General features: G+C 38.5%; 1 protein-coding gene across 1 annotated transcript in view; it reads left to right on the forward strand.

The window, feature by feature from the left end:
* The window catches only part of TECTA (tectorin alpha), a 187,094-nt gene that overhangs the window by 63,801 nt on the left and 100,595 nt on the right, over positions 1-22,698 (forward strand). Inside the window, 4 exon segments of the mRNA XM_063436299.1 lie at positions 11,829-11,994; positions 12,319-12,731; positions 20,688-21,258; positions 22,075-22,667. Of these exon segments, the coding sequence (XP_063292369.1) occupies positions 11,829-11,994; positions 12,319-12,731; positions 20,688-21,258; positions 22,075-22,667 (1,743 nt within the window).

Raw genomic sequence — 22,698 nt, forward strand, 5'->3', positions numbered from 1 at the left:
ATTTCAACTGCCAAATGTCAATTAGTGCATGTCCAATAGTACATGAGCAGTGGCAGCTCTAGACTTGGCGAGGCCTTAGGCAAAACTCATACATGAGGCCCCCAAAAACACCATTATTGAAAAAAATAGCAGTTGACTTGTGTATGTATAAAAAGCTGTAGATATATTGAAGGGGGAGCTTGCAGTACTGGATATAGAGAACTAGTCTTTGTATACATTGTTGCAATGACTACCTGTGTGTGCCTGAGAGTGTGTGTCTGGCAGTGAGTATCCTTGTATATGTATGTATGTTTCTCTGAGCATGTGTATGTTTGCGTACTGCCTGTGGCCTTTGGCACTGAGTTTATGGCTAAGCTATGTTTTATGACGGTGTGTATAATGATTGCCTTCAGGGGATGACAGGGTGAGTAAAGGGGTAACTGTGGCAGGGTGAGTGTAAAAGTGCAGGAGGGTGCCAGAGTGTATGGAGGGGGGAGCCAGAGTGTTGAGGGTTGACAGTGCAGATACTTCTGCCAGAGTGTACTACCTATATGGTGGATGCAGGCCTGTAGCAACTCGTTGCGGTCTATAGGCAACAGAGCATGAGAGGGAGACCGCCGCTTTCCTCACACTCAAGTTAGCAGTGTGGACCCATCATACTCCTTGTGACAGACCCATCTGTATGGACTAAGATTGTTGGATTTGTCTGTTTGCTTGTTTCACGAACTCGCCTATTTCTTATGCCGGGATCTAAGGGAATTGACTTTGTTAACGAACAAAACTGCCGAACGGATGGCCACCCAGAAGAGAAGTGTGCTGCTGGTTAACCTATTGATCCCAATTAGAACGTTGCGGTTAACCACAGACACTTCTCAATTAAAACCGAATACAGGGTGGTCGTCGTTCGTATGTTGACCACGAGGCGGCAGCCATTTTAAACCATGTGAAAGAACAGCGGTGTTCAGTACTAAATTCATGGAACTGAAAACGGACACTTTTTCAACCGAACACCGCTGAAGCCGTCGACCTCCCTTCTCAGTCGACAGAAGTGTGCGAAGACCGGCCGTTCGGGAGATTTAAAGAGACGAATGGACTTACCCCAGATAACCGTCCCATGGAGTCAATCGCATACTGAAGAACTGTAATAGACTTTGACTCCATGGCGATTGAACTATGCGTATGGGATCTGAGCGCTATTCGCCAATAATATGCACTCAGATCCAGGCTATCTGGGGATGTGTTACATGAATGAGAAATAATCGGCAGTATTAAAGTTATGCATTATTATGTATTTTATGGTTTACATTTAAAATAGCGATTTGCCTCTGCTTTGGGAGATAATTGAATTACTTCCCAATTATCTCCCAAGCAGAGGGGAGGAAACTGTGATGTATGCTGGGAATATTGTGTGACTTTATGACCTGAAATACCATATCTCCTTCTGCTATTTCAGTCTCCCATTTGGTCCGCTAGGGGAGTGTCCACCAAGTGGGAGACCTGCATAAATACTGGTGGGTAGCCCACAGTAAACTCAGTTCATGTTTTACCCTCAATGCGGAGCTTGGTCTCGTTATTAGGGGGATTATTATTACCAGCGACTAGAGACTGCTTATTGGAATTATTTGCCGCTTGGGAGATATTGGTGTTCGGCTGATACTGCCAGTTCGTGAGCTTGAAGCTAGTGGAGGGAAGTGACCGTATGGAGACCGTTCAGGAGTTTGGAGTGTTCCCTTACTTACGGTTCCCATGATTGTACGCATACAGCCTACATTATTGCGAACGGGGAGTATTCACTAAACGGCGGTTTGTACATTTCATGCTGAGGGTACCATAACACTCCTAGACCCCCTGAACAGGTAGGGGTTATCCCAGTCCTCTGACATGATTACCTCTGTTAGATCTGGCTGTTCTAGCAGAGTTGACTCTCTGTAACCAGTGTGCTAAGATGGCTGTTGCCTGCTCCTCAAATTCCTACAATCTGGACTTCACATTAGGAGCGAATTGCTTGAGCCTTTTCATGCGCAGTTTTTGTGCAGAAGAATGCAAATTGTCTGCCAGTATTTTCTGATAACATGCTGCATTCATCTTGCCATCAATTTTCGCAAGATTTCCCATGCCTTTAGAGCCCACCAACCCCCCAAAACGTCAGTGAGCCACCACCATGCTTCACAGTGGGGATGGTATTATTTTCACTATAGGCCTTGTTAACCCCTCTCCAAACATAGCACTTATGGTTGTGACCATAAAGCTCTATTTTGGTCTCGTCACTCCAGTGTGCCAGTAGCTGTGAGGCGTGTCAAGCTATTGTCAGGCATATTGTAACTGGGCTTTTTTGGGGCATTGGCGCAGTAAAGACTTTTTCATGGCAACTTGACAATGCAGCTCATTTTTGTTCAAGTATTATCATATTTCGCTCCTCTAAACAACCACACCATCTTTTTCCAGAGCAGCCTATATATTTCCTGAGGTTTCCTGTGGGTTTTTCTTTGTATTTCAAACAATTCATCTGGCAGTTGGGGCTGAAATCTTTCTTGATCTACCTCACCTTGGCTTGGTATCAGGAGATTCATGAATTTTCCACTTCTTAATAACTGATTGAATAGTACTGACTGGCATTTTTAAGGCTACGGATATGTTTTTGTATCCTTTTCCATTGTTATAAAGTTCCATTACCTTATTACACAGGTCTTTTGATAGTTCTTTTCTGCTCCCCATGGCTCAGTATCTAGCCTGCTCAGTGCATCCCTGTGAGAGCTAACAAACTCATTAACTATTTATACACAGACACTAATTGCAATTGAAAAATCCACAAGTGTGGGAAATTAACCTTTAATTGCCATTTTAACCTGTGTGTGTCACCCTGTGTGTCTGTAACAAGGCCAAACATTCAAGGGTATGTAAACTTTTGATCAGGCCCATTTGGGTGATTTCTGTTATCATAATGATTTAAAAAAAATAAAGATGAGCCAAATAATGTGATAATAAATGGCTTCATATGATCACTATCCTTCAATAAAATAAAATAAAATTTCACAATTTCTGCCAGGGTATGCCAGGGTATGCAAACTTCTGAGCACAAATGTATGTCAGTGTATTTGAGTCAGTAAATAGTAAAGGGGATCCTTCTATGATTCTTGCATTGGAACTCTGCAATTCCTACTTACACCCCTGTGTAGAAGGTTCTGTATAGTGTTGCAGGAGAAAGAAAGGGTTAATCTTATTTTTTCAGTCCATCTTTGGATTATTATATCTATATTTGGTCAAATCTAAGTTACTAAATAGAAGCCTATAGGATGTTTACTAAACTCAAGTAAGACTTGTCTGGTATTGTGTACATGTGTATTTCTTGTTCCAGGAGACTAGACAGCTCCAGTGCTCATCAGGTATTTTAACTTGCTATAAGGAGAGTAGGCATCTCATGGATTCTTATGGACACTAAAGAGTTTATAGAAGTTAAACACTGGTCTTCTACTGGTTCCACCAGTATTTTAGGGAGCATGAGACTTGGCATATTTTGCCCTATTATAGAAGTTAAATCCTTGGGGTTATCTCCTGGTTCTTTATAGACAACAAAAGTCTTACCCTTCTTACTTGGCGAATCTGACTGGTGACGCTCACCTACTAAGATATAACATATAGTCTTATTAGGCATAGTATATCTGATGATAAATTGTCTTTTTTAAGTCTGAGAAACCATAACTTATTTTTTTAAATAGAAAATAATAGTTTATTTTTCTTTATATGGTTTCCTGGCATTGCAATACACTACCAGTTAGTGAATAGCATTCGTGGGGTAGTATTGCTGCAATTGCAGTTATTTCAGGCTTTAGTGATTCCTCTAATGGCGAGAAAAAAACGAATCATGCAAATCAGGAACAGGCAAAACTGCGTAAATGACATCAAACCTGTCTTTCATTTTCTTTGTAAGTTTACGTACAACAAACACAAAAGTTAAATCTATCATCAGGGCTCAGGGTGCCTTGCATTTTTATTGATTTATTTATTTTTTATTTCAATGGAACATGTCTTTATATAAAATGTGCTTTAAAGTTTCACAGATGAATTGAAACAAAATGTGCACTCAGGAGTTTTCAAGGTTTGGTTTTATTTTTAATATCTAAAAGATGCTCCAGGACTCTGACTTTTATTCCCTTTGAGCTTCACCAGTAAGTGATAGATTTCAAGGGCAGGTTCAGATGAGGTAAATGTACAATCATTGTACAATCTTCAAACTATTTAATGTGAATGATCTAGAGTCTGTACCAAGCTAAAATGAATCACTTTTAACCAATTTGTCATGTAAAGACAGCACTCTTTTAGAGAAGAGAGGTGGCCTAGGTGGATGCAATTAATTTAATGACTTTCTTAACTGCAAGATTGTCTGTACATCAGCGATTAGTCAATTATTAGATGACAGAAAGCGTCATCATCATCATCTACCATTTATCTCTTCTTACTGGATTTTGATAGGTAAACTCCACTAGTGCCATGTAGGCATCCTTTTAAGCATAGTTTGCATACTGTTAGTTTAACTGTCTCCTCTCTTGAAAACAGTCATCGCTACATATTCTTTTAACCTTCCTTACTAAAAAACTTGGATTGGTTTTACAAAAAAAAAAAAAAGTTAACTGTATAATATACAAAGTAAGATTGATGTTTATACCAAAATTTTATAATGTTATTCCAACCTTTCTTTGTCAAACCTGTGTTTTAAATAAGAATGCCCTATTTGGGCATCACTGATTACCACCTACCCATCCTTACAAAGGCATAAAACAAATAATAACTTACCTGAAATCCAGTGCCAGGTAAGCCTATCTGTGCCGGTTTCCACACCTATGTATGAGATTATTGCCTTTGTTGCTTGGTCCAATCAAATGCTTCTCATAGAGATGTGTGTGTTAGTAAATGAAGACAGAAATATCAAATTATTATTTTCTTCAGTATATACAAAGAAGGAACCTAACTCAAAATATATGCAAATGATTCCAACAAAAAAACCTGCAGAAATATTGTGATTTGATGACTTAAGACAAGGTGAATAAAGCTAATGGTCCAATGGACAAAAACAACTGGGGCATGAGCCCCAAAATAATTTGATAATCCCTTTCTAATGCTCCAACCATGGACCTCCCCAGTTACACTATGTTACATGTCTCTTTGCACACTCAGATACACAAATAGACAGGCACAGTCTTACACAGTCATGCACAGCACAGAGACACAAACAAACACATAAAGGCATACACTGGTACTGATAGGCATAGGCATGCACATACAGAAAGGCACTGACAGACACAGACAGGTAAGTACAGATTTTTTTTACAATCTTTATTTGGTAATATATTTTGATGTACACGATTAGAGCAGTGTCTGCTGGTATGCTTCAACAACATGAATTCAGACATTCAAGATCAGGCTTCCCCAAACTCCGGCCCTCCAGATGTTGCTGAACTACAACTCCCATGATTCTCAGCCTATTTCATTCATATAATCATGGGAGTTGTAGTTCAGCAACATCTGGGGGGCCGGAATTTGGGGAAGCCTGTACAAGATCAATGCTTAACATATCCATGTAATGTAGAAGACAACATCAAATATTACATACAAACCAAATGCGAATTTCCTTAAAAAAAAAAAAAAAAAAAAAGACCATGGTACATGAAAATCAGTACATTGGTTCTACAATTGATCTTATAGCAGATCAACTAACTAAATTGCAATGTGCTAGTATGTGTTAGTATGTGGCTTGTTTGAAGTGACATGTCATTGAGTAAGATTTACTAACTGTATGGTTGTAGAACAGTTATACATTTTTGGGCTTTGGTTATTACTGTTTCAGTGTTTGCAAACCACAATGCACTTCATTCATTGACCACATTGTTTGTACAGTAACAAGCGTGAACCTTCAAATGTTATACAAGAGCATTATCCTGTGTATTGTGTGAAATTAGTTGAGACAAGTATGTAAGTGTTCACGGAATTAATTTTGTGTGAGACAGTTGTATGTAACCGTCACTAGTGAGTTGTATTAACTATATTCAAGAGGATTGAATAACTTGTCGGTAAACTAACTGTGGTTTCTAAAGGGGGCTGATTAAAAACTGGTGGATAGTGAGTAGCTAAAGGATATCTGGGAAAGGAAGTGTTTCCAGTGAGCTTCATGCATAAGTTCCTACCTATGTAAATTGGGCAGAAAAGTGGTCCGACATTGTCCATATTAACGGAAGGACAAATCTTAAGTTCGGTTGAACTGCCCCTCTCTCAGTGGGTCAGTCACCATTTCTAGTGTAGAAGGCATCCAAACATGCAGGGGGAGAGGATCATTTGTCCTGTGGCTAAGCCTACAAACTTATTAACCTTTAATAGAGAACACATGGGGTGAATCATTTCAAACTAAATTATTTTCATACTACAAAACAATAAGCAGAATATACATAAGGGTCCTGCTGTGGATATAATCTACTTGGATTTTGCAAATGCGTGTTGAAATTAAAAGAAATTGGTCTAGATGAAAACTCTTGTTCTTGCGTAGATCATTGGCTTAAAGATAGAGCACATAAAGTTGTCATTAATGGTAAATTTCAACTGGACAAAAGTTGTAAGTGGTGTCCATCGGGGTCTGTCCTGGGACCACTTTTATTTAACCAATTAATAAAGAAATCCTGAAATAGACATTGAAAGTCATGTATCCGTGTTTGCAGATGTTATCAGACTAGGTAAGGTATTCCAATGTGAGCAAGATATTACTTTGCTGCAGAGTGATTTAGTTAGATAAAGTCACTGAGCTGTCAAATGGCATATTAAATTTAATATAGCAAAAGAAAAAAATGTAATAGGCGCTCACTACGGTATAATCAAAAGAAAAATATAGGCAGCATTATTCACACAGAGATTCCTAAACCTTGTATATTGAAATAAAATCAGAAAAAAACAGGGATACACCGCAACAAATTCTTAGTTTATAGTCAATACATACATGAACTTTTAAGAATATACCAATTAGAGTAACCTCAAAGGAAAAAAATAGAATAAACAATAGTGCAGTACAGTTGAATAGTGTATACAATCTATTGACGAGCTAACGTATAGCTCTACTGGATTCCACATAGAACGTATAATCCCCTTCTCAGGATATATGTAGGTCCAGACAGCAGAGGTCTTCCCAAAATAAATACTGCTTGTATAATATATGGAAACAGAAACAGAAAGCACTGCAATTGTGAAGTAAGTACATATCAACTGGAATAACACAAGGAAAAAGTACTTACAACTTTTAGAGCAGAACTCACTCTTGCAATAAGAAGCTAGGATATTTCAGGTACCCAGGAAGAAAGATATAGGAATGGGTAAGTATATAATTAAAAAATAAATAAAAAATAAAATACAAAAATGTCCAAATGGTAACGAGCCACACTTAACGCATGTCACCTCTAAAGGCTTCATCAGAAGTGTACACAATTTAATGTATATAATTTATCACAAAATATATATAATATGTAGATAATGTAAAGTTATGCATTTTGGGGTGAAGAATGCAAGAGCAACTTACACCATAAATGGTTGTGAGTTAGGGAAAACAATTATTGAGAAGAATATGCAAAATAATATAGATAACAAACTATGCAACAAATGTCCAATGTCAAACAACAGTTGCTAAAGCCAGCTAAGTATTGTCATGTATAAAATGGGGATTAATTATTAGTATGAAAATATTTTACCTCTTTATTAATCAATGGTAATCCCACACCATGAATATACAATGCAATTTTGAGGAACCAGAAGAAAATGGCACTGGAAATAGTACAGAGGCTGGCTACAAGATTTATAATGGGAATAGAAGACTTGAGTTATGAAGAAATGCTAACAAATGTAAATCTGTTTAGTTTTGAACATAACAAATGCTTCAAGTGGTTTCCCCCAAATTCAACTGAAAATGAAACTTATAATGACTTTTTCCAGTCTCAAAATTATTCCATCCCCTGAACATAATCCCTCACAACAGCACAAACATGCAAAACAGGTTTTATCTCAAGCACACCTGATGCAACTAATCAAAGACTACAATCAGGGCTGCCATCAGAAATTTTGGGGCCCCTGACACAGCTCAAGGTCTGGGCCCCCCGGCGCCTGTACCCGAGTCCCCCCCCCCGAGTCCGCCCACAGGGATGCAGCGCCCTAGGCAAAAGTAAAGTTTGCCGCCCCCCCATGTGACATCACAGTGCCCCACCCATATGATCTGCCATGTTAACTAACACAGTGCTGCAGTGCCGCCGTGTTTACAATAAAAGGCCTGCAGGGACAGGCTATAGACACCAGAACCACTACATTAAGCTGCAGTGGTTCTGGGGACTATAGTGTCCCTTTAATGTGAGGTAAATTAAAGATTAGTGCCACGAATAATATACTAGATTGCCTACTTACAACCAGATGAGGATGACGATGGGCTTCAGCTGCCGTCTGGCTCCACTGGTCTGGTGTAGAACAGGCTCTCTGGAGGTGGTTTGTAACTGTGGTCACAAAAATCAATGTTCTGGGAGAACGAGAAGCAGCTCCATTTTTTGAGGGCCCTTTACACAGCTCAAGGTCTGGGTCCCAGGGTCCACCTTCATGTTCCACCAATGAGTTTGTTCACAGGGGTGTGTGGGTGTGTGTGTGTGGGGGGGGGGGGGGAGGGGGAAGGATGTCATGATGTGTGTAAGGAATGCATTGTGTGAATCTGTGTTTGTATGTGTAAGGACTGCAAGGTGAGTTTGTGTATGTATGGGATGCAGTGTGTGTGTCTGTAAGGGATGCACTGAGTGTGTGGAAGGGGTGCATTGTTTCTACTCCCCCTCCCTCTCATTTCCTTCTACTCCCCCTCTCTCATTTCCTTCTTCTCCCCCTCCCTCATTTCCTTCTTCTCCCCCTCCCTCTCATTTCCTTCTTCTCCCCCTCCCTCTCATTTCCTTCTTCTCCCCCTCCCTCTCATTTCCTTCTCCCCCTCCCACTCATTTCCTTCTCCCCCTCCCTCTCATTGCCTTCTCCCCCCTCCAATTTCCTTCCTTCTCCCCCCTCCAATTTCCTTCCTCCCTCCCCCCTCAAATTTCCTTCCTCCCTCCCCCCTCAAATTTCCTTCCTCTCCCCCCTCCCTCAAATTTCCTTCCTCTCCCCCTCCCTCAAATTTCCTTCCTCTCCCCCCTCCCTCAAATTTCCTTCCTCTCCCCCCCTCCCCTCCCTCAAATTTCCTTCCTCCCCCCCTCAAATGTCCTCCCTTCCTCTCCCCCCTCAAATGTCCTCCCTTCCTCTCCCCCTCCCTCAAATGTCCTCCCTTCCTCTCCCCCTCCCTCAAATTTCCTCCCTTCCTCTCCCCCTCCCTCAAATTTCCTCCCTTCCTCTCCCCTCCCTCAAATTTCCTCCCTTCCTCTCCCCCCTCCCTCAAATTTCCTCCCTTCCTCTCCCCCCTCCCTCAAATTTCCCCCATTCCTCTCCCCCCTCCCTCAAATTTCCTCCCTTCCTCTCCCCCCTCAAATTCCTATCTCTCCCTCCCCTCCCTCAAATTTCCTTCCTCTCCCCCCAAAAATTTCCTTCCTCTCCCCCCCAAATTTCCTTCCTCTCCACCCCCACTCCCTCAAATTTCCTCCCTTCCCTCCCTCTCCCCCCCACTCATTCATATTTCCTCCCTCCCCCCCTCCCTCAAATTTCCTGCCTTCCCTCTCCCCCCCACCCACTCAAATCCCCCCACCCACTCAAATTTCCTCCCTTCCCTCCCTCCCTCTCCCCCCCACTCATTCATATTTCCTCCCTCCCTGAGGTTTCAATGAGCACAGTAATGCACGTACTAAACGCTGCAAGTTTCCATGCCAGAACTCGAAGATGTACATCACTATTGACCCAAAAATATATTCAAAGTCAGCTTCAATATGCTAAAAATCATATAAATAAGCTACATAAGTTTTGAGATTTTGTTCTGTGGCGCAATGAAACAAAACTGGAACTTTTTGACCCAATGGATCAGCGGTATGTCTGGAGGAAGAAGAATGAAGCATACACTTAAAAAAAACACTCTGCCTACGTTTAATCATGGTGGTGGCTCGGTGATGTTCTGGGGCTGCTTTGCATCCTCTGGCACTGGAAATATGCAGCATGTAAAAGGCAAGATGGATTCATTGAAGTATCAGAAAACGCCATGCCGTCTGTGAGAAAATTGTAGTTTGGATGTCATTGGACCTTCCAAGAAGACAATGATCCTAAGCATACCTTAAATTCCATCAAGACTTGGTTGCTGAAGTCCTGGAAAATTCTACAGTGGCTAAAAGTCATCTAACTTGAACCCCATAGAAAATCTTTGGTGGGGTTTGAAGAAGGTGGTTGCAGCATGCAACCCAAGAATATTACTGAACTGGAAGACTTTGCCCATGTCTGGCAATGCATCTTGTTTGCAGCAGGTCAAAACAACAAAAGGCTACTCTACTAAATACTAAAGTTGCTTGTCATGAAAGGGTTGCATAATTTTGAGATTGGAGAAGTCATTATCAGTTGCATTTTCAGTTGAATTTATTGAAAGCACTTGAAGCTGTTCATATTTCAATTGCTTTTGTTTGATTTGTTCATTTCAAACAGATGAAAGTATGTACATTTTGACAATAAACCTGATTTTCAATTGGGGTTGATAATTTTGATTACAATTGTACAGAGGATACAAGGTCACTAATCCAAACTGGAAGAAAGGTGATTTAATCTAAGGCAAAGGAAAGTATTTTTTTTAAGAACAAAAAAAGATGTGGAGATCACTGCCTGAAGTGGTTGTTTTATCAGAGTCTGTAGAGATTCTTAAACCGTGTCTTGATGAATTCTTTCCCAAGCATAATATTCAGTAATATAAATATCTGACTGTCATTAGGGGATTGAAAAGGAATTTTGTTCTTAGTTTGTGGCAAAATTAGAAAGAGTTTCAAACCGGGTTTTGGATCAACAGAAGAAACAGATGAACTGATGGTCGCATGTCTTTTTTCAACCTATTTTGCTATGTAATTTTACCCCCACTGCTCAAAATTTATCTTCACTACTTACAAATTACTATGAAAATTGACTTGACTTAACCAATGTCTAGTGGGCGAGTGGACTTGTTGAGCCCTGTTAATACCACAGTAGTCTCTTGCACAATAAACATCTAGTGTAATGCAGGAAAAAAGCAACACACACACACAAAAAAAGTAACATAATTTTAAGAATTTACACCAGATATTTGATAGTAATCTTGAAAATGTAAATTAACACAAACAAAAATGAGTGCCTTAATGCAAATTGTATATGCTTGTTGTGAAGCAGGTAAGTACTATAGCAAAAATCAGTAGGAGCACAGTATGAGCTGAGTAAGTAGTGGATCATATGTTTCTAGAGTCCGATTCTTTATGAATAGCTGAGTCCTCCTTATCATAAATGTTAGTTGAGTATAGCAGAGAATATCTAGTCATGATGATCTCCAGTACCTCTACTCTAGTGTAAAGTACTTCTCCATTATCCAGCCCTGTGTCGTTATTATAAGCAAATATTTCAGACCCTGGATGAATTTTAGCTAGCCTCTAAAAAGTGATTACTCGTCCCTGCTCTCCTACCCCATTTTGTTTTAAAAGATGATTGAATAAATTAAAAATGTAAATGGTGGTTCCTGTCTATACATTGCAAAGTCTAAACTGTTGAGAATCAATATATGTAATTGAGAGAATACGTTAAAAAAAGATAGGGCGACAAACACAAACGCAAAAAGATACACAGACATTTTAATTACCTATGTTTTTTTATTTAAAATTGTCTTTTATTTTTCTTGGACAAATTACATTTAGTGTTTTTTTATATATTTTCTTCAGGCTGGATTTAATGGTGGTAACAGTACCAATTTCTTCAGTGTTCCTGGCTCCAGATCACCCGAAATAGTTAATATTGAGGAGACTACAAATGTGAATGTTCCTGGACGTTGGCTCTTCAGAATTGATGGCAAGGAAATTGACCCAGCTAATGGTTGTAGTTTAAAAGGTACAGAAATAGCTTTGTCATCTTGAAATAAAATAATACAGTTAGATTTTAGCAGGTAACAATATAGTTAATAAAAGTATATATATATATATATATATATATATATATATATACTATATATTATTATTATTATTATTATTATTATTATTATTATTTTTAATGGAAAGGTTAATGGAAATGGCTTTTGGGATCTTTCCAAGTTTGTTCCATGCCCATATTTCATTTTTGTCTTCAATTGAGGCACTTTAAGAAAGTAATGGAGTTGGAACCTTATGTATTGATACTATTTGTATAATTCAAATATATTCATATTTCTCATTACAGGGCAATTCTTACGCCAGGGAGAGCTGTTCTGGGAGAATGGAAATTGCTCAACGAGGTGTCGTTGTCTGAATTTTAATAATCAAATATCTTGCCAAGAGTCAGTTTGTGGACCATATGAAGTCTGTGAACCAAAGGAAAAAGTTTTCCAGTGTCTTTCTGTAGAGAGCAGTACTTGTGTGGTTTTTGGAGATCCACATTATCACACATTTGATGGACTCCTTTTCCATTTTCAGGGATCTTGTTCTTATCTCCTTGCTAAGAATTGTTGGCCAGGAAGTTCTTTACCATTCTTTTCTGTAGAAGCCAAGAATGAAAATCGTGGAGGATCCTCTGTGTCATGGCTGAGGGATGTTTCTTTGGAGGTCTATTCACATAACATTGTTATTCCAAAGAATAGCTTTGGGAAAGTAAAGGTAAGAAAAAGTAGACAATTGAGATGAAAAATTACACTAGTTTCTTCAATAGCATCGATAGCCAGGATTTGAATTGAAGATATACCAATTAAAAAAAATAAAAATAACAGAGACATGCAAAATTACAAATTCATTATATTAATCTCATCATACTTGTTATCAATTCTTCTATTTTTTGCATATGAAACTCAAATATCTCTGTGTGGGTGGTCCTAATTAGCCTGAGCATGCAATACATGGGTATTACTGGAGGCGTTTTATAGTTTTATTTCAATGATTGTCCTCAAGTCCTTTTTATTTGATTGTATCCCTAGCTTAGTCTCATTTAATGTAAACATTGATTGTGAATACAAGATTTTTCCTCTAAACCATCTACTTTGAGTTTGTACAGTAGCATCCAATTATCCCAATTGCAACACACTATGCCCTGATCTATATTTGTATTAACTTCTTCATAGAATGCAATTAAGTTAGTTTGACATGACCCGTCTTTCACAAAACTATGTTGCTTCCATCTAACGGTATTATTATTCAAAATGAATTCATCAATCTTATCCCTTCACAGTCCTTCAAATAATTTCTCAATCACAGATGGCAAGCTCACAGGTGTGTGTTTTCAGGGTTGATATTTTGAACCCTTTTTAAATATAGGCACCACATCTGATTTTCTCTAATCCTCTGGTACAATTACTGAAAGAAAAGAATCCTGAAAAATGTAAAACAGTGGTTTGGATATTTTGACACTAAACTCGCGAAGTACTCTTTGGATACCATCTAGCCTAAGGCTTTGTTTACAGGAATGTAAAGCAATTGCTGCAGCATTTAATCCTGTGTTAACCAATCACCTGTTTGCTGTATGGCTTGTATATGGAATTTTAAACTCTACCACCATATGTTCTTCACAAACTTCTCCTTTGTCCTGATTCTCTGCTATTAACAAACTTATACTCCATGATCACCCACTTCAGAGTTCAAGAATGACCCTGATATTTTAACTTTAACTTTGCTTACTCTGTTGTGTTGAGCCCTGATGTGGTCATTATTAATAATAGCTTGTTGATTGGAAAAAATAGTTTTGCAAATTTGGAATTATTTAAGGTTTTAAAAGGCTGACATACTTGGATCTTGGCAATTATTAACATTATCCACTAATTATTTGAAAAATTACTCTTTTATTCTATGTCTGTATAATAATGCATCACATGCTATTTTGTATAATGAAAAGAACTTGACTGGGAAAGAGTTAATCAGGCAAGAAACCCATAAATGATTCTCTATTTTAATATATAAGATAAAGATTACCTGTACATTAGACATGGTGAAAAACTTTGGTTCATCTGCATCGATTCATCCTAACCCCCCCCCAAAAAAAAAAAACAATGTTTTGGGGGATTTGCGTTTGTCCATTATTTTGGATAAATTTTGTTCAAGTGATCATTTCAGAAAAAAATATTCAGATGGATCATAAATCATGTTTTTTTTTGGCACCATGAATTTAACTCTTAATCATGAAACAAACAAAACAGTTGATCCATTGTCCATTTTGTTTGTTTTGTGATTGGTCAATATAATGTTTCAGAGTTACAGAATTCAGACAAAATTACATTTGCAACTTGATTTAATTTTAACGAAACAATTTAGAATACATTTTAGAGAAAGAGATTTCAAAAAATAAAATGTACATTGGATGATTTATTAGAGCCCAATGCACAATCCTTCCTTCCTGGTGATCTGACAAAGTTTGCCACAAAGCTTTTTACCAGCTGCACTAAGCAAGGAAAAAGGGATTGCTTGATCTTATAGGTGTTTGTTTTGGCATGAATTCTATAACTAATGAAGCCAGATGTAAGTTCTCGCTTGACTTCCTAACAGATTTCCTAACATGTCAGATAGCGGATTTAAAAAAATGTAGTGCAGGGTCCCTGGGAGCCCAGTATTAATCATCTTCACTGCAAGTGAGGAGGGAAGTGGAGGGGGAAAAAAACTCTAAAATATTGCACTGTTTTATATTGTAGGATTAAAATAACAGGGACACTGCACCTAGACTACTTCATTAAGATGAAGTGGTCTTGGTGACTCTATTGTCCCTTTAACATAGTGCCAAAATGTATTAATATATTAAATAACGAGTTTTATAGGAGGGTTTTCCAGAGTGTGCCCCTTATTGACAGGTGGAACTCCATGGTACAGTCACCATAGCAACCATTATGACCCTGGCCACCCTTTTTTCAACTCTAAGTTCAGTTTGGGGTGGCATTCGTTATTTTCACAAATACATTGATAAACAGTCCATTGATAACATGTGAAGTCTAAATTGTGCAGGATTTTTATAATATAGTTTAGCTAATAGTTTAGTTAAAATGCTACTTTAAGCAAATATATGACTGGTAATGTACTGTCTTTTCAGATATACTAGAAGAACCAGACTAACTAAATACTCTACTGAAATCAAGTAAAATGTGCAAACGTTTACATTTTATTTATTTCTGTTTATTTAATTTGCAAGAATTATAGCTTGGTTGCTTCATCTAAGTGTTGCTTCTAAGTGTGGTTGGAGATATTCTGGAGAGTTTTACAGAAGCTTCAACTGTCTAAGAGTTGTGCTAAGAGTTTTTCTTTTCTACTGTTACAGGTAAGATTCATCTGTAGGAAAAGGTTACTGAGTGCACAAGGTTTGATTTCCTGTTGGTAATTACAAGGCATTTGATTTGATTAGTTAGCTACTTGCTATCGATTGCTGTTTAATTAGCTATTGTGTGCAAATAAGCAGAGGCCTACCCAGGTGTTAAATATTCCTAGTGGGTGGTGATTTTAGGAGTTATATAAGGGTTGTTGTCATTAGCTTGGCTAATATAGCTTGGTTGTTTCATCTAAGTGTTGCTTCTAAGTGTGGTTGGAGATATTCTGGAGAGTTTTACAGAAGCTTCAACTGTTGTGCTAAGAGTTGTGCTAAGAGTTTTCTTTTCTACTGTTACAGGTAAGATTCATCTGTAGGAAATAGGTTACTGATTGCACAAGGTTTGATTTCCTGTTGGTAATTATAAGGCATTTGATTTGATTAGTTAGCTACTTGCTATTGATTGCTTTTTAATTAGCTATTGTTTGCAAATAACCAGAGGCCTACCCAGGTGTTAAACATTCCTAGTGGGTGGTGATTTTAGGAGTTATATAAGGGTTGTTGTCATTAGCTTGGCTAATATAGCTTGGTTGCTTCATATAAGTGTTGCTTCTAAGTGTGGTTGGAGATATTCTGGAGAGTGTTACTTCTAAGTGTGGTTGGAGATATTCTGGAGAGTGTTGCTTCTAAGTGTGGTTGGAGATATTCTGGAGAGTGTTGCTTCTAAGTGTGGTTGGAGATATTCTGGAGAGTGTTGCTTTTAAGTGTGGTTGGAGATATTCTGGAGAGTGTTGCTTCTAAGTGTGGTTGGAGATATTCTGGAGAGTGTTGCTTCTAAGTGTGGTTGGAGATATTCTGGAGAGTGTTGCTTCTAAGGGTGGTTGGAGATATTCTGGTGAGTGTTGCTTCTAAGTGTGGTTGGAGATATTCTGGGGAGTGTTGCTTCTAAGTGTGGTTGGAGATATTCTGGAGAGTGTTGCTTCTAAGGGTGGTTGGAGATATTCTGGTGAGTGTTGCTTCTAAGTGTGGTTGGAGATATTCTGGGGAGTGTTGCTTCTAAGTGTGTGGTTGGAGATATTCTGGAGATTACTTGGAGGTAATCTGAGGTATTCAGGAGGATAAATAAAATGTTAAGATTTGTTTGATTTAAATTATTCACTTCATTGGAATGGCAGACTTAGTTCAGTGTAATAGTTGCTATGCATTTGTTTCACGTTCCACTTTTTGGAGGTTTGGTTGTTGTCTAATCTGTAGACAGTTCTCTATATTGCGGCAGGAGATTGTATTTTTGAAGACTGAGATTTGTAAATTATCTGGTAAACAAACTCAGGCTGGAACTGCTGCAAAGCCACTGCCGCAGAGACATACAAGGAATGGCAGATGGATCACTGTAGGATCTGGTAGACTTAGAGTTGTGGATAAAAGGCATATTGCACAGTCTGTTGCTCTACATAATTCGTTTTCTGCACTTTCAGAGTGTAATGGTGATATGGAGACAGGCACTGAGGGTAGTGGTGTTGTGGAGAGAGGCACTGAGGCTAGTGGTGTTGTGGAGAGAGGCACTGAGGCTAGTGGTGTTGTGGAGAGAGGCACTGAGGCTAGTGGTGTTGTGGAGAGAGGCTTGGAGACTATGGTGAGGCCTAGTAGAAAGCAGTTGTTGTTAGGGGATTCCATCATAAGAGGTGTGGAGATGGACAATGGTGGTCTTGTGAGGTGTCTTCCCGGAGCTACTGCTCACAGAGAAAGGAGACGTATCTGTAATATTGTTAAGCGAGCAAAGCAGGAAGGCGAATTGGATGTACTTGTCCATCTAGGGACAAATGACTTGGCTTGTAATGAGGTTTCACAGGTTAAGGACGTTTTTAGTGTTTTTTGCCAATGATATACGGCAGGTTGCTTCCACACTGTCCTTCTCCGAAGTTCTGCCTGTGCATAACACTCAGAATGACAGGCGGATGCGTATTAGGGACTTTAACTTGTGGCTTGGTGAATGGTGTCGGGAGCAAGGATTTGGCTTTATTTCTCATGGTAGCTCTGTTTGGAATGGAAATAAACTGTACAAAAAAGATGGTTTGCATATTTCTCAAAGGGGAACAAATGTTCTCAGTGAGCAGTTCAGAGGTTTTGCTAGGATGTATTTAAACTAGGAGGGGGGGGGCAAAAGGGTGATAAAACATCAATCCAATTGTCCCCCAAAACAAGGACAGAAGGTGCCTGTAGCAAGTGTGTTAAAAAATGATAAGCTTAGAGTCATGTCTACGAATGCTCGCAGTTTAGGGAATAAGATCCATGAACTTGTGGCAATAATGGCAACTGATAGTGTAGATTTAGTCGCTGTTACTGAGACATGGTATAATGAGAAATATGACTGGGACATAGCAATACTAGGGTAATCTTTATATAGAAAAGACAGGGAAGGCAGGAAAGGGGGGAAGGGTGGCCCTGTATGTGAAGGATAGCATAAAATCTAGCCTAATAAAAGTTAGTGAGGCAAACATAGAGTCCGTTTGGGTTACGTTAGAATTTGGTAGTCACACAATAACTCGTGTAGGTGTGATTTATAGGCCCCCAGTACAAATTGAAGAGTTAGATAATCTACTAGTTGAGGAATTAGCTAAAATGACAATGAAGGCGGAAGTTATCATCATGGGTGACTTTAATCTTCCTGATGTGAATTGGAAAACAAAAATAGCTGCTTGTGCCAGGAACACACATATTCTAAACTCCCTACTGGGATTGTCTCTAAAACAAGTCGTTGAGGAGCCAACTCGTAAAGAGGCCATACTAGATTTAGTGTTAACAAATGGAGATTTGGTATCCGATATTACTGTAGGTGAAAGTTTAGGATCCAGTGATCATCAGTCAGTGTGGTTTAATATAAGAACAGTGACTGAGTCACATCACACAAAAACAAAAGTTTTAGACTTTAGAAAAACAGACTTTTCTAAAATTAGAATATTTGTAAATGAGTCATTATCAGACTAGAGCAATTTAAATGGAGTCCAAGAGAAATGGGATTATTTAAAAGTTGCACTACTGAAGGCAACAGAAAATTGCATTAGGCTTGTCAGTAAAAGCAAAAAATTCAAGAAACCACTGTGGTACTCCGCAGATGTGGCCAAAATAGTAAAAACCAAAAAGGTGGCATTTAGTAATTATAAAAAAACCCAGAGTGAGGAAGACAGAATGATCTATACGATTAGGCAGAAAGAGGCTAAGCAAGTTATAAGAGCTTCCAAATCACACACAGAAGAGAAAATAGCACAGTCAGTAAAAAAGGGGGACTAAACTTTTTTTAGATACATAAATGAGAAAAGAAAAGTAAAACAAGGATTAGTTAGATTAAAAACAAAAGAAGGAAAGTATGTAGAAGAGGATAAAGGTCTAGCTGACTGCCTCAATGACTATTTTTGTTCGGTATTTACAGATGAAAATGAAGTAAAGGGACCTCAGTTAAGAAAGAGGATAAATGAGTCATTTATTACACGTGAGTTTACAGAGGAAGAGGTTCTATTTCAACTCTCAAAAGTAAAAACAAATAAGTCAATGGGACCTGATGGAATACACCCAAAGCTATTAAAAGAGCTTAGTGGTGTACAAGCTAAACCATTAACAGATTTATTTAACCAATCATTGATAACAGGATTACTCCCAGAAGATTGGAAGTTGGCGAATGTTGTGCCCATTCACAAGAAAGGTAATAGGGAGGAGTCTGGCAACTATAGGCCAGTAAGCCTTACTTCAGTAGTGGGGAAAGTGATGGAAACCATGTTAAAGGATAGGATTGTTGAACATCTAAAAACACATGGATTTCAAGATCAGAGACAACATGGATTTACTTCAGGGAGATCATGCCAAACTAATCTTATTGATTTTTTTGATGGGGTAACTAAAATTATAGATCAGGGTGGTGCAGTAGACATTGCTTACCTAGATTTCAGTAAGGCTTTTGACACTGTTGCACATAGAAGGCTTATCAATAAACTGCAATATTTAAGTTTGGATTCCAATATTGTTGAATGGGTAAGGCAGTGGCTGAGTGACAGGCAACAGAGGGTTGTAGTCAATGGAGTATATTCGAAGCTTGGGCTTGTCACCAGTGGGGTACCTCAGGGATCTGTACTTGGACCCATTCTCTTTAATATTTTTATTAGTGATATTGCAGAAGGTCTTGATGGTAAGGTTTTTTGCTGATGATACTAAGATATGTAACAGGGTTGATGTTCCAGGAGGGATAAGCCAAATGGCTAATGATTTAGGTAAACTAGAAAAATGGTCAGAGTTGTTGCAACTGACATTTAATGTGGATAAGTTCAAGATAATGCATCTTGGACGTAAAAACCCAAGGGCAGAGTACAGAATATTTGATAGAGTCCTAACCTCAACATATGAGGAAAGGGATTTAGGGGTGATTATTTCTGATGACTTAAAGGTAGGCAGACAATGTAAGAGCAGCAGGAAATGCTAGCAGAATGCTTGGTTGTATAGGGAGAGGCATTAGCAGTAGAAAAAGGGAAGTGCTCATGCCATTGTACAGAACACTGGTGAGACCTCACTTGGAGTATTGTACGCAGTACTGGAGACCATATCTTCAGAAGGATATTGATACCTTAGAGAGAGTTCAGAGAAGGGCTACTAAACTGGTTCATGGATTGCAGGATAAAACTTACCAGGAAAGGTTAAAGGATCTTAACATGTATAGCTTGGAGGAAAGACGAGACAGGGGGGATATGATAGAAACATTTAAATACATAAAGGGAATCAACACAGTAAAGGAGGAGACTATATTTAAAAGAAAAAAAACTACCACAACAAGAGGACATAGTCTTAAATTAGAGGGACAAAGGTTTAAAAATAATATCAGGAAGTATTACTTTACTGAGAGGGTAGTGGATGCATGGAATAGCCTTCCAGCTGAAGTGGTAGAGGTTAACACAGTAAAGGAGTTTAAGCATGCGTGGGATAGGCATAAGGCTATCCTAACTATAAGATAAGGCCAAGGACTAATGAAAGTATTTAGAAAATTGGGCAGACTAGATGGGCCGAATGGTTCTATCTGCCATCACATTCTATGTTTCTATGTTTCTAAGAAGGTTAACAGTTGATTAGTTTTGCATAATGCCCCCTTTGGGAGTTTCAGGATTAGATTGGATAATCACATTTGGCTTAGAGACTGAAATCAACAGGATTTGTTAAGAAATTTCCGGGGACAGCGTTTGTTTAATTTTTTTCCATTTTGAATTGGCTTTTATATTGGTTGTTCCTTTGCCAAAATGCAAGTTTAAAATATTTAGTTGATTAACCGCCATTACCATGTTTCTTACCATGTTTTATTTCAGGTAGACAACTTGATATTTTCCTTGCCAATGATTCTGGAACATGGGGCCATCAAAATTTATCAGAGTGGATTATCGACAGCTGTGGAAACAGACTTTGGTCTACTAGTGATGTATGATGGTGAACACTATGCTTCCATATCAGTGCCAGGCACCTACATTAACTCAACATGTGGAATGTGTGGGAACTATAACAAGAATCCACAAGATGACACACTCCGCTCAGATGGGAAACTGGCTACATCTGTCCTAGACTTAGGTGACAGCTGGAGAGTTTACCATCCAGACTGGAGGTGCTCCTCTGGATGTCTAGATAACTGCAGTTTATGTGATTCTTCAATGGAGTCTGCTTATTTCACTTCAGAATACTGTGGTTTCATAAATATGACTGGAGGTCCTCTGTGGGAATGTAGCACTGTGGTGGATCCTACTGCTTTTGTCCACAGTTGTGTTTATGATCTCTGTGGCAACAGAGACAATGGCACAGGACTTTGCCAAGCTATCCAAGCCTATGCTCTTGTTTGCCAAGCTCTAGGGATACCATTGGGAGATTGGCGATCTCAGACTGGCTGTGGTAAGTCTGCATTATTATATATTTCACTGGAGTTTTCAGTATATTTTCACGCCATATTTGAATGTGGAATAGTGATATCAATCTACATTATTATTTTCTTGGTGGCAAAATAGCCTATTAACTTTAAGATTTACACGTAAAACAAGACACAATTACTGTTACAATATTATTTTTCGTGATTCTAAGCCAAGATGAAAAAATACATTATTTTTTGGTATTAACAATGTGCTGCGCATCTAATGAAGATGAGAATATTTGTAAAGTGAATAAATAAGACATTGTTAATTACAAAAACATGTCTTTGTTTGGTCTTGTTTATGAAATGAAGACAATCACAAGCATAAACCAATATGTTGGTCACTTATTGCACAATGGCCAATTTACACTGCATGTTCATGTAAATTAAAATCAGAAATCTATATTTTCGTTATTATTTGTATGTAAGAAATAGTTAGCAACATTCATGCAATACAAATGCAAATCTACAATATCTTCAGCATGTTATTCTTTTAAAACATCAATGATGATGTGGACTGGAAACTTCCTGCTTTATCAGCCACACAAAGCATGGCTGAGCGTAGGTACAGCTATAGGCTGACTGAATGAATAGTGTCCATGTCATCATACGTGCACACGCGCATACACACAATTAGACATCTTGATCTTTGACCCAATTTATGCCAATAATGTCTAAATTTCAACTGAATATATGTCATGCATACATGAAAATTATCGAAATTTAAAATGCAACATTAATAGTGCATAGTTAAATAAAGTGTGTTTTTCTCTGTACCCCTTATTTTTTTATTTCTTCAGCATCTGCTGTGCAGTGCCCCGAATTCAGCCATTACTCCGTTTGTACAAGCAGCTGTCCAGCCACATGTTCTGATCTTACAGCCCCCTTCTCTTGCAGTAGTCCTTGTACAGAAGGCTGTGAGTGTGATGACGGTTATGTACTGAGTGCAGATTTGTGCGTCCCTGTGGGTAAATGTGGCTGCGAAATAGATGGAAAATATTATGTGGCTGGGGATTCATTTTGGGCCAGTGCAGACTGCACTGTGGAATGTTGGTGTGAAGATGGAGGAGACATTTCTTGTTTCAATACCACCTGTCGTGATGGTGAGATATGCTCTGTGGAAAATGGATACCAGGGATGCTATCCTAGAAGGGAAAGTATTTGCTTAGTTAATCAAAACCAAGTGATAAGTACGTTTGATTCTGTAACATTTCCTTATCCAGTGGAGTATTCTTACACTTTATTAAAAACATGTCCAGATAAGGCTGAGTTTATTACGGTTGACATCAGCAAAAAGAAACCAGACTCAAATACGAACTGGATAAGGCCTCTGCGAATTCAAGTGGCCAAGCAAGAAATTAGAATTGGTGGTATCAGCACATCTGAAATCAAGGTAAGACCTTTGCTACCATTCTTGATTTAAG

Source organism: Pelobates fuscus, chromosome 11 (assembly GCF_036172605.1).
Source record: "Pelobates fuscus isolate aPelFus1 chromosome 11, aPelFus1.pri, whole genome shotgun sequence".
NCBI classification, from domain to species: Eukaryota; Metazoa; Chordata; class Amphibia; order Anura; family Pelobatidae; genus Pelobates; species Pelobates fuscus.